This window comes from Salmo salar, chromosome 04 (genome assembly GCF_965601325.2).
Source record: "Salmo salar chromosome 04, fSalSal1, whole genome shotgun sequence".
Classification (NCBI taxonomy): domain Eukaryota; kingdom Metazoa; phylum Chordata; class Actinopteri; order Salmoniformes; family Salmonidae; genus Salmo; species Salmo salar.
The window spans coordinates 1916602-1930000 of NC_138294.1; the positions used below are offsets into that span (position 1 = coordinate 1916602).

At 46.8% G+C, this 13399-nt stretch overlaps 1 protein-coding gene across 1 annotated transcript in view; it reads right to left on the bottom strand.

Moving 5' to 3' along the window:
• The window catches only part of LOC106594199 (wolframin), a 52439-nt gene that overhangs the window by 19064 nt on the left and 19976 nt on the right, over positions 1–13399 (bottom strand). Inside the window, exons 5-12 of the mRNA XM_082973984.1 lie at positions 10508–10681; positions 8648–8704; positions 8125–8267; positions 4190–4276; positions 3763–4008; positions 3484–3649; positions 3308–3420; positions 2719–2882 (exon numbers count right to left, since the gene is read on the bottom strand). Coding sequence (XP_082830110.1) covers positions 2719–2882; positions 3308–3420; positions 3484–3649; positions 3763–4008; positions 4190–4276; positions 8125–8267; positions 8648–8704; positions 10508–10681 — 1150 coding nt within the window. The remainder of the gene's footprint in view (positions 1–2718; positions 2883–3307; positions 3421–3483; positions 3650–3762; positions 4009–4189; positions 4277–8124; positions 8268–8647; positions 8705–10507; positions 10682–13399) is intronic.

Here is a 13399-nt window from a genome sequence, read left to right on the forward strand (position 1 = left end):
CTGACCTGTAGAACAGGTAGTAGAGGTAGAGGTACTGACCTGTAGAACAGGTAGTAGAGGTAGAGGTACTGACCTGTAGAACAGGTAGTAGAGGTAGAGGTACTGACCTGTAGAACAGGTAGTAGAGGTAGAGGTACTGACCTGTAGAACAGGTAGTAGAGGTAGAGGTACTGACCTGTAGAACAGGTAGTAGAGGTAGAGGTAGAGGTACTGACCTGTAGAACAGGTAGTAGAGGTAGAGGTACTGACCTGTAGAACAGGTAGTAGAGGTAGAGGTACTGACCTGTAGAACAGGTAGTAGAGGTAGAGGTACTGACCTGTAGAACAGGTAGTAGAGGTAGAGGTACTGACCTGTAGAACAGGTAGTAGAGGTAGAGGTACTGACCTGTAGAACAGGTAGTAGAGGTAGAGGTACTGACCTGTAGAACAGGTAGTAGAGGTAGAGGTACTGACCTGTAGAACAGGTAGTAGAGGTAGAGGTACTGACCTGTAGAACAGGTAGTAGAGGTAGAGGTAGAGGTACTGACCTGTAGAACAGGTAAGTAGAGGTAGAGGTACTGACCTGTAGAACAGGTAGTAGAGGTAGAGGTACTGACCTGTAGAACAGGTAGTAGAGGTAGAGGTAGAGGTACTGACCTGTAGAACAGGTAGTAGAGGTAGAGGTACTGACCTGTAGAACAGGTAGTAGAGGTAGAGGTACTGACCTGTAGAACTGAGGTAGTAGACCAGGGTAGAGGTAGAGGTACTGACCTGTAGAACAGGATAGTAGAGGTAGAGGTACTGACCTGTAGAACAGGTAGTAGAGGTAGAGGTACTGACCTGTAGAACAGGTAGTAGAGGTAGAGGTACTGACCTGTAGAACAGGTAGTAGAGGTAGAGGTACTGACCTGTAGAACAGGTAGTAGAGGTAGAGGTACTGACCTGTAGAACAGGTAGTAGAGGTAGAGGTAGAGGTACTGACCTGTAGAACAGGTAGTAGAGGTAGAGGTACTGACCTGTAGAACAGGTAGTAGAGGTAGAGGTACTGACCTGTAGAACAGGTAGTAGAGGTAGAGGTACTGACCTGTAGAACAGGTAGTAGAGGTAGAGGTACTGACCTGTAGAACAGGTAGTAGAGGTAGAGGTACTGACCTGTAGAACAGGTAGTAGAGGTAGAGGTACTGACCTGTAGAACAGGTAGTAGAGGTAGAGGTACTGACCTGTAGAACAGGTAGTAGAGGTAGAGGTACTGACCTGTAGAACAGGTAGTAGAGGTAGAGGTACTGACCTGTAGAACAGGTAGTAGAGGTAGAGGTACTGACCTGTAGAACAGGATAGTAGAGGTAGAGGTACTGACCTGTAGAACAGGTAGTAGAGGTAGAGGTAGAGGTACTGACCTGTAGAACAGGTAGTAGAGGTAGAGGTACTGACCTGTAGAACAGGTAGTAGAGGTAGAGGTACTGACCTGTAGAACAGGTAGTAGAGGTAGAGGTACTGACCTGTAGAACAGGTAGTAGAGGTAGAGGTACTGACCTGTAGAACAGGATAGTAGAGGTAGAGGTACTGACCTGTAGAACAGGTAGTAGAGGTAGAGGTACTGACCTGTAGAACAGGTAGTAGAGGTAGAGGTACTGACCTGTAGAACAGGTAGTAGAGGTAGAGGTACTGACCTGTAGAACAGGTAGTAGAGGTAGAGGTAGAGGTACTGACCTGTAGAACAGGTAAGTAGAGGTAGAGGTACTGACCTGTAGAACAGGTAGTAGAGGTAGAGGTACTGACCTGTAGAACAGGTAGTAGAGGTAGAGGTACTGACCTGTAGAACAGGTAGTAGAGGTAGAGGTACTGACCTGTAGAACAGGTAGTAGAGGTAGAGGTACTGACCTGTAGAACAGGTAGTAGAGGTAGAGGTACTGACCTGTAGAACAGGTAAGTAGAGGTAGAGGTACTGACCTGTAGAACAGGTAGTAGAGGTAGAGGTACTGACCTGTAGAACAGGTAGTAGAGGTAGAGGTACTGACCTGTAGAACAGGTAGTAGAGGTAGAGGTACTGACCTGTAGAACAGGTAGTAGAGGTAGAGGTACTGACCTGTAGAACAGGTAGTAGAGGTAGAGGTACTGACCTGTAGAACAGGTAGTAGAGGTAGAGGTACTGACCTGTAGAACAGGTAGTAGAGGTAGAGGTACTGACCTGTAGAACAGGTAGTAGAGGTAGAGGTACTGACCTGTAGAACAGGTAGTAGAGGTAGAGGTACTGACCTGTAGAACAGGAAGTAGAGGTAGAGGTACTGACCTGTAGAACAGGTAGTAGAGGTAGAGGTACTGACCTGTAGAACAGGTAGTAGAGGTAGAGGTACTGACCTGTAGAACAGGTAGTAGAGGTAGAGGTACTGACCTGTAGAACAGGTAGTAGAGGTAGAGGTAGAGGTACTGACCTGTAGAACAGGTAGTAGAGGTAGAGGTACTGACCTGAAGAACAGGAAGTAGAGGTAGAGGTACTGACCTGAAGAATAGGTAGTAGCGGGTAGAGGTACTGACCTGTAGAACAGGTAGTAGAGGTAGAGGTACTGACCTGTAGAACAGGTAGTAGAGGTAGAGGTACTGACCTGTAGAACAGGAAGTAGAGGTAGAGGTACTGACCTGTAGAACAGGTAGTACAGGTAGAGGTACTGACCTGTAGAACAGGTAGTAGAGGTAGAGGTACTGACCTGTAGAACAGGTAGTAGAGGTAGAGGTACTGACCTGAAGAACAGGTAGTACAGGTAGAGGTCTAGCAGGCAGGGCAGACTGATCTTCATCACCACTGACTCCCCTAGTGGCAGGGTAGTGAAAGTGTGGCTCAGCATCCTCAGCAGAACAGCACTCTGGGGCAGGAGACTGGTCAGAGAACACAAAGACGTCGCCACCTACAGACAGAACCACACATAGGACCAGCAGTAATATGTATTATATATATATATACCTACAGACAGAACCACACATAGGACCAGCAGTAATATGTATTATAATATATATATATATTATATATATATATATATATACCTACAGACAGAACCACACATAGGACCAACAGTAATATGTATTATAATATATATATACCTACAGACAGAACCACACATAGGACCAGCAGTAATATGTATTATAATATATATATATATGGTCTCTGGTCTAAAGTAGTGCACTATATAGGGAATAGGGCTCTGGTCTAAAGTAGTGCACTGTATAGGGAATAGGACTCTGGTCTAAAGTAGTGCATTATATAGGGAATAGGGCCCTGGTCTAAAGTAGTGCACTATATAGGGAATAGGGTGCCATTTGGCCTGTGTCTGACCTCAGTGATAAGCGCCCGTTTGGCGTAAGTGGCGCCCGAGGGACTCAGGCTCTTGTAGCTGACCACCGTGAACAAGATGGCTACCGTGGAGAGCTCCGAGCAGGGGATCCATCCTATAACACAGAAACACTGGTTAGCCTCTTATAGACACACACACTACACACACACACACACACCTTTATCAGCGACGGGGAAGGAGAAGATGATGAAGAACACAGATATCAGGAAGTAGAGGTAGGGTTCTAGATTGTTCCAGCCAAAGTTAGACTCTGCTTGCTCCACGTCCAGGCCAGGCTCAAACCTGGTCAGCAGAGTTGTTAGGGCACTGAAGTTCTCCCACGCCTGGAGAGGAGGAGGAGGAGGAGGAAGACGAAGAAGAAGAGAGATCAGAGGAGAGTTTAAAGTGAGAAGAGAAGAGAAAAGGAGAAGAGAGGGTAATGTTAGCTGAGCTGTACCTTGCTGCTCTGGAAGATGCGTAGCGTGCAGATCACCATGGAGATGAAGGAGAGGTAAAAGACGAGGAGTGGGATGAAGAAGGCAAACAGGTCAACAGTCAGATTACTGATGATGAAGAAGAAGATGAGCGCGTTGACGTGGTGCGTGGGGATCACCGTGCTCAGCCATTGCACGCCGGCGCGAGACGCCCAATCAATGAGCTGATCCTTCACCTCGATGACCGCAGTGATAGGGTACTGCAACACCTGGAGATGGAGAGGAGGGGTGAGGGAGGAGGGAGGGAGGGGTGAGGGAGGAGGGAGGGTGGAGTAGGGATGGGGAAGGAAGGGAGGGAGAAGAGGGGAGTAGGGGTGAGGGAGGGAGTGGTGAGTATTTGAACCAATATTTTAAGAGATGTTAGCTGATTGGGTGTGATGTCATACTTACCAGGAAGTGTCGTCTCGTGTCCATCAACATGTCACTCCGACCCATCCCCCACACTCCCTTCTGAGGCTTCTTGGGGACCAGGCCACTCTGCAAATGTACAAACACACACACACACACACACACACACACACACACACACACACCAGGAACACACACACACAGGAGCACGTACACAAACAGACACACACACCTCTTTACTCAAAAAGGTCAGCTGTAGTGTCATTTAGGATGCTGACCAGCTGTAGTGTCATTTAGGATGCTGACTAGCTGTAGTGTCATTTAGGATGCTGACCAGCTGTAGTGTCATTTAGGATGCTGACCAGCTGTAGTGTCATTTAGGATGCTGACTAGCTGTAGTGTCATTTAGGATGCTGACTAGCTGTAGTTTAGGATGCTGACTAGCTGTAGTGTCATTTAGGATGCTGACTAGCTGTAGTGTCATTTAGGATGCTGACTAGCTGTAGTTTCATTTAGGATGCTGACTATCTGTAGTGTCATTTAGGATGCTGATTAGCTGTAGTTTAGGATGCTGACAAGCTGTAGTGTCATTTAGGATGCTGACTAGCAGTAGTGTCATTTAGGATGCTGACTAGCTGTAGTGTCATTTAGGATGCTGACTAGCTGTAGTGTCATTTAGGATGCTGACTAGCTGTAGTTTAGGATGCTGACTAGCTGTAGTGTCATTTAGGATGCTGACTAGCTGTAGTGTCATTTAGGATGCTGACTAGCTGTAGTGTCATTTAGGATGCTGACTAGCTGTAGTGTCATTTAGGATGCTGACTAGCTGAAGTGTCATTTAGGATGCTGATTAGCTGTAGTGTCATTTAGGATGCTGACTAGCTGTAGTGTCATTTAGGATGCTGACTAGCTGTAGTGTCATTTAGGATGCTGGTTAGCTGTAGTTTAGGATGCTGACTAGCTTTAGTGTCATTTATGATGCTGACGAGCTGTAGTGTCATTAAGGATGCTGACTAGCTGTAGTGTCATTAAGGATGCTGACTAGCTGTAGTGTCATTAAGGATGCTGACTAGCTGTTGTGTCATTTAGGATGCTGACTAGCTGTAGTGTCATTTAGGATGCTGACTAGCTGTAGTGTCATTAAGGATGTTGACTAGCTGTAGTGTCATTTAGGATGCTGACTAGCTGTAGTGTCGTTTAGGATTCTGACTAGCTGTAGTGTCATTTAGGATGCTGATTAGCTGTAGTTTAGGATGCTGACTAGCTGTAGTGTCATTTGGGATGCTGATTAGCTGTAGTTTAGGATGCTGACTAGCTGTAGTGTTGTTTAGGATGCTGACTAGCTGTAGTTTAGGATGCTGACTAGCTGTAGTGTCATTTAGGATGCTGACTAGCTGTAGTTTCATTTAGGATGCTGACTAGCTGTAGTGTCCTTAAGGATGCTGACTTGCTGTAGTGTCATTTAGGATGCTGATTAGCTGTAGTTTAGGATGCTGACTAGCTGTAGTGTCATTTAGGATGCTGACTAGCTGTAGTGTTGTTTAGGATGCTGACTAGCTGTAGGTTAGGATGCTGACTAGCTGTAGTGTAATTTAGGATGCTGACTAGCTGTAGTGTCATTTAGGATGCTGACCAGCTGTAGTGTCATTTAGGATGCTGACCAGCTGTAGTGTCATTTAGGATGCTGACTAGCTGTAGTGTCATTTAGGCTGCTGACTAGCTGTAGTGCCATTAAGGATGCTGACTAGCTGTAGTGTCATTTAGGATGCTGACGAGCTGTAGTGTCATTTAGGATGCTGACCAGCTGTAGTGTCATTTAGGATGCTGACTAGCTGTAGTGTTGTTTAGGATGCTGACTAGCTGTAGGTTAGGATGCTGACTAGCTGTAGTGTAATTTAGGATGCTGACTAGCTGTAGTTTAGGATGCTGACTAACTGTAGTTTAGGATGCTGACTAGCTGTAGTGTCATTTAGGATGCTGACTAACTGTAGTGTCATTAAGGATGCTGACTAGCTGTAGTTTAGGATGCTGACTAGCTGTAGTGTCATTTAGGATGCTGACTAACTGTAGTGTAATTTAGGATGCTGACCAGCTGTAGTGTCATTTAGGATGCTGACTAGCTGTAGTTTCATTTAGGATGCTGACTAGCTGTAGTGTCATTAATGATGCTGACTAGCTGTAGTGTCATTTAGGATGCTGACTAGCTGTAGTGTCATTTAGGATGCTGATTAGCTGTAGTGTCATTTAGGATGCTGACTAGCTGTAGTGTCATTTAGGATGCTGACTAGCTGTAGTGTCATTAAGGATGTTGACTAGCAGTAGTGTCATTTAGGATGCTGATTAGCTGTAGTTTAGGATGCTGACTAGCTGTAGTGTCATTTAGGATGCTGACTAGCTGTAGTGTCCTTAAGGATGCTGACTTGCTGTAGTGTCATTTAGGATGCTGATTAGCTGTAGTTTAGGATGCTGACTAGCTGTAGTGTCATTTAGGATGCTGACTAGCTGTAGTTTCATTTAGGATGCTGATTAGCTGTAGTTTAGGATGCTGACTAGCTGTAGTGTCATTTAGGATGCTGACTAGCTGTAGTGTCATTAAGGATGCTGACTAGCTGTAGTGTCATTTAGGATGCTGACTAGCTGTAGTGTCATTAAGGATGCTGACTAGCTGTAGTGTCATTAAGGATGCTGACTAGCTGTAGTGTCATTTAGGATGCTGACTAGCTGTAGTGTCATTTAGGATGCTGACTAGCTGTAGTGTCATTTAGGATGCTGACTAGCAGTAGTTTAGGATGCTGACTAGCTGTAGTTTAGGATGCTGACTAGCTGTAGTGTCATTTAGGATGCTGATCAGCTGTAGTGTCATTTAGGATGCTGACCAGCTGTAGTGTCATTTAGGATGCTGATCAGCTGTAGTGTCATTTAGGATGCTGACTAGCTGTAGTGTCATTTAGGATGCTGACTAGCTGTAGTGTCATTTAGGATGCTGACTAGCTGTAGTGTCATTTAGGATGCTGACTAGCTGTAGTGTCATTTAGGATGCTGACCAGCTGTAGTGTCATTTAGGATGCTGACCAGCTGTAGTGTCATTTAGGATGCTGACTAGCTGTAGTTTCATTTAGGATGCTGACTAGCTGTAGTTTAGGATGCTGACTAGCTGTAGTTTAGGATGCTGACTAGCTATAGTGTCATTTAGGATGCTGACTAGCTGTAGTTTCATTTAGGATGCTGACTAGCTGTAGTTTAGGATGCTGACTAGCTGTAGTGTCATTAATGATGCTGACTAGCTGTAGTGTCATTTAGGATGCTGACTAGCTGTAGTTTAGGATGCTGACTAACTGTAGTGTAATTTAGGATGCTGACCAGCTGTAGTGTCATTTAGGATGCTGACTAGCTGTAGTTTCATTTAGGATGCTGACTAGCTGTAGTGTCATTTAGGATGCTGACTAGCTGTAGTGTCATTAATGATGCTGACTAGCTGTAGTGTCATTTAGGATGCTGACTAGCTGTAGTGTCATTTAGGATGCTGACTAGCTGTAGTGTCATTTAGGATGCTGACTAGCTGTAGTTTAGGATGCTGACTAGCTGTAGTTTAGGATGCTGACTAGCTGTAGTGTCATTTAGGATGCTGACTAGCTGTAGTGTCATTTAGGATGCTGACTAGCTGTAGTTTAGGATGCTGACTAGCTGTAGTTTAGGATGCTGACTAGCTGTAGTGTCATTTAGGATGCTGACTAGCTGTAGTGTCATTTAGGATGCTGACTAGCTGTAGTGTCATTTAGGATGCTGACTAGCTGTAGTTTAGGATGCTGACTAGCTGTAGTTTAGGATGCTGACTAGCTGTAGTTTAGGATGCTGACTAGCTGTAGTTTAGGATGCTGACTAGCTGTAGTGTCATTTAGGATGCTGACTAGCTGTAGTTTCTCTCCAGAGGCCTGTTGTGCTGTGACTCACTCTGTGTGTGTGTGTGTGTGCTGTACCTTCTCTCCAGAGGTTTGTGCAGGGCCCTGGCTCTGGGTCTTGGGTGTGTCCTGTCTCTGCGTCGAGCCGGTGCTGGGGGCCATGCCCTGGGCATACCTCTTCGTGATTTCCACAAAGTCATCCAGGTCAACAAACTGACCAGCTATATAGAGAGAAGGGGGAGAGGGGAGAGGGAGGAGAGGGGAGAGAGGGAGGAGGGGAGAGAGGAGAGGGAGAAGAGGGAGGAGAGGGGAGAGAGGGAGGAGGGGAGGAAGGAAGGAGAGGGGAGAGAGGGAAGAGGGGAGAGAGAGAGAGAGGGAGGAGGGGAGAGAGAGGAGAGGGAGTACAGGGGAGAGGGAGGAGAGAGGAGAGGGGAGAGAGAAAGAGATAGAAAGGGAGATAGAAAGAGGGATGAGAGGAAAAAGGAGAGAGGTGTAGAGGGCAACATGGAAAGGGAGAGAGAGAAAGGGAGAGAGAGAGAGAGATGAGTCATTAAATCTTCACTTCTCTCTCTCCTTGTAAATACAACACCCACACACTTACTCTCTCCAGTGACCATGTTCTCCAGGACTTTCTGGGTTTGGTCCGTGGTGGCGCCACCTGTTGGCCAACATTACAGAGTCACTTACACTTAAAGAAAATAATAATGTGAAGCAAGTTTAAATACATGACATTTGACCTTTTAATACAGACAGTCTACAGATGGTCTGCATTACAGTCTACAGATGGTCTGTATTACAGTCTACAGATGGTCTGCATTACAGTCTACAGATGGTCTGCATTACAGTCTACAGATGGTCTGCATTACAGTCTACAGATGGTCTGCATTACAGTCTACAGATGGTCTGTATTACAGTCTACAGATGGTCTGTATTACAGTCTACAGATGGTCTGTATTACAGTCTACAGATGGTCTGCATTACAGTCTACAGATGGTCTGTATTACAGTCTACAGATGGTCTGTATTACAGTCTACAGATGGTCTGTATTACAGTCTACAGATGGTCTGCATTACAGTCTACAGATGGTCTGCATTACAGTCTACAGATGGTCTGCATTACAGTCTACAGATGGTCTGCATTACAGTCTACAGATGGTCTGTATTACAGTCTACAGATGGTCTGTATTACAGTCTACAGATGGTCTGCATTACAGTCTACAGATGGTCTGTATTACAGTCTACAGATGGTCTGTATTACAGTCTACAGATGGTCTGTATTACAGTCTACAGATGGTCTGTATTACAGTCTACAGATGGTCTGCATTACAGTCTACAGATGGTCTGCATTACAGTCTACAGATGGTCTGTATTACAGTCTACAGATGGTCTGCATTACAGTCTACAGATGGTCTGTATTACAGTCTACAGATGGTCTGTATTACAGTCTACAGATGGTCTGTATTACAGTCTACAGATGGTCTGTATTACAGTCTACAGATGGTCTGTATGGTCTGTATTACAGTCTACAGATGGTCTGTAGACTGTAGACTGTATTACAGTCAAACATTCCTGCAAAACTCATCAAAATATCAACTCCAACTTGTTCCCAGAGATCAAGTAACATGGCTGCTGAGAATGTGGAACTCAACGTTAAGTGTGTGTGTGTGTGTGTCTGTCTGTCTATGTCCAGGTGTGTGTATCCAGGTGTGTGTGTGTGTGTGTGTGTACAGGTGTGTGTGTGTGTGTGCATCCAGGTGTGTGCGTGTGTGTTTCCAGGTGTGTGTGTGTGTGCGTCCAGGTGTGTGTGTGTGTGTGTGTGTGTCCAGGTGTGTGTGTGTGCGTACAGGTGTGTGTATGTGCGTACAAGTGTGTGGGTGTCCAGGTGTGAGTGTGTGTGTGTGTGTGCATCCAGGTGTGTGTGTGTGTGTTTCCAGGTGTGTGTGTGTGTGTGTGTGTGTGTGTGTGTGTGTGTGTGTGTGTGTGTGTGTGTGTGTGTGTGTGTGTGTGTGTGTGTGCGTACAAGTGTGTGGGTGTACAGGTGTGTGTGTGTGTTTCCAGGTGTGAGTGTGTGTGCGTACAGGTGTGTGTGTGTGTTTCCAGTTGTGAGTGTGTGTGCGTACAGGTGTGTGTGTGTCCAGGTGTGTGTGTGTGTGTGTGTGTGTGAGTGTGTGTGCGTACAGGTGTGTGTGTGTGTGTGTGTGTGTGTGTGTGTGTGTGTGTGTGTGTGTGTGTGTGTGTGTGTGTGTGCGTACAAGTGTGTGGGTGTACAGGTGTGTGTGTGTGTTTCCAGGTGTGAGTGTGTGTGCGTACAGGTGTGTGTGTGTGTTTCCAGTTGTGAGTGTGTGTGCGTACAGGTGTGTGTGTGTCCAGGTGTGTGTGTGTGTGTGTGTGTGAGTGTGTGTGCATACAGGTGTGTGTGTGTCCAGGTTGTGTGTGTGTGTGTGTGTGTGTGTGTGTGGTACCGTGCACAGCGTTGACCTGTCCAACGTTCTCCATCATCTCAGACACAGCCATCTTCTCCTTCCTGTCAGGGTTCAACTTCCTGAACATCATCATGGCTGCCTTCCGGACCGTCTGCTCAAACCTGCTCTCTGTTGACAGACGACGTACCTCCTCCTCATTATCCTCACTGATACCTGGGAGGTTCACACACACACACACACACACACACACACACACACACACACACACACACACACACACACACACACACACACACACACACACACACACACACACACACACACACACACACACACACACACACACACACACACACACACACACACACACACACACACACACACTCACAGGTAGAGTAAACACACACACACAGGTAAACACACATTCAACACTCACAGGTAGAGTAAACACACACACACACACACACACACACACACACACACACACACACACACACACACACACACACACACACACAGGTAAACACACACACACACACACACACACACACGTAAACACACACACAAACACAGGTACGCACAGTGAACTATACAGGGTGGTATTGAGGACGTGGGTAACCAGTGAACTACACAGGGTGGTATTCAGGACGTGGGTAACCAGTGAACTACACAGGGTGGTATTCAGGACGTGGGTAACCAGTGAACTACACAGGGTGATATTGAGGACGTGGGTAACCAGTGAACTACACAGGGTGGTATTGAGGACGTGGGTAACCAGTGAACTACACAGGGTGGTATTGAGGATGTGGGTAACCAGTGAACTACACAGGGTGGTATTGAGGACGTGGGTAACCAGTGAACTACACAGGGTGGTATTGAGGACGTGGGTAACCAGTGAACTACACAGGGTGGTATTCAGGACGTGGGTAACCAGTGAACTACACAGGGTGATATTGAGGACGTGGGTAACCAGTGAACTACACAGGGTGGTATTGAGGACGTGGGTAACCAGTGAACTACACAGGGTGGTATTGAGGACGTGGGTAACCAGTGAACTACACAGGGTGGTATTCAGGACGTGGGTAACCAGTGAACTACACAGGGTGATAATGAGGACGTGGGTAACCAGTGAACTACACAGGGTGGTATTGAGGACGTGGGTAACCAGTGAACTACACAGGGTGGTTTTGAGGACGTGGGTAATCAGTGAACTACACAGGGTGGTATTGAGGATGTGGGTAACCAGTGAACTACACAGGGTGGTATTGAGGACGTGGGTAACCAGTGAACTACACAGGGTGGTATTGAGGACGTGGGTAACCAGTGAACTATACAGGGTGGTATTGAGGACGTGGGTAACCAGTGAACTACACAGGGTGGTATTGAGGACGTGGGTAACCAGTGAACTATACAGGGTGGTATTGAGGACGTGGGTAACCAGTGAACTACACAGGGTGGTATTGAGGACGTGGGTAACCAGTGAACTATACAGGGTGGTATTGAGGACGTGGGTAACCAGTGAACTACACAGGGTGGTATTCAGGACGTGGGTAACCAGTGAACTACACAGGGTGGTATTGAGGACGTGGGTAACCAGTGAACTACACAGGGTGGTATTCAGGACGTGGGTAACCAGTGAACTATACAGGGTGGTATTGAGGACGGGGGTAACCAGTGAACTACACAGGGTGGTATTCAGGACGTGGGTAACCAGTGAACTACACAGGGTGGTATTCAGGACGTGGGTAACCAGTGAACTATACAGGGTGGTATTGAGGACGTGGGTAACCAGTGAACTATACAGGGTGGTATTGAGGACGTGGGTAACCAGTGAACTACACAGGGTGGTATTGAGGACGTGGGTAACCAGTGAACTACACAGGGTGGTATTCAGGACGTGGGTAACCAGTGAACTATACAGGGTGGTATTGAGGACGTGGTTAACCAGTGAACTACACAGGGTGGTATTCAGGACGTGGGTAACCAGTGAACTACACAGGGTGGTATTGAGGACGTGGGTAACCAGTGAACTACACAGGGTGGTATTGAGGACGTGGGTAACCAGTGAACTACACAGGGTGGTATTCAGGACGTGGGTAACCAGTGAACTACACAGGGTGGTATTGAGGACATGGGTAACCAGTGAACTACACAGGGTGATATTGAGGACGTGGGTAACCAGTGAACTACACAGAGTGGTATTGAGGACGTGGGTAACCAGTGAACTACACAGGGTGGTATTGAGGACGTGGGTAACCAGTGAACTACACAGGGTGGTATTGAGGACGTGGGTAACCAGTGAACTACACAGGGTGGTATTGAGGACGTGGGTAACCAGTGAACTACACAGGGTGGTATTCAGGACGTGGGTAACCAGTGAACTACACAGGGTGATATTGAAGACGTGGGTAACCAGTGAACTACACAGGGTGGTATTGAGGACGTGGGTAACCAGTGAACTACACAGGGTGTTATTGAGGACGTGGGTAACCAGTGAACTACACAGGGTGGTATTCAGGACGTGGGTAACCAGTGAACTACACAGGGTGATAATGAGGACGTGGGTAACCAGTGAACTACACAGGGTGGTATTGAGGACGTGGGTAACCAGTGAACTACACAGGGTGGTTTTGAGGACGTGGGTAACCAGTGAACTACACAGGGTGGTATTGAGGACGTGGGTAACCCGTGAACTACACAGGGTGGTATTGAGGACGTGGGTAACCAGTGAACTACACAGGGTGGTATTGAGGACGTGGGTAACCAGTGAACTATACAGGGTGGTATTGAGGACGTGGGTAACCAGTGAACTACACAGGGTGGTATTGAGGACGTGGGTAACCAGTGAACTATACAGGGTGGTATTGAGGACGTGGGTAACCAGTGAACTACACAGGGTGGTATTGAGGACGTGGGTAACCAGTGAACTAT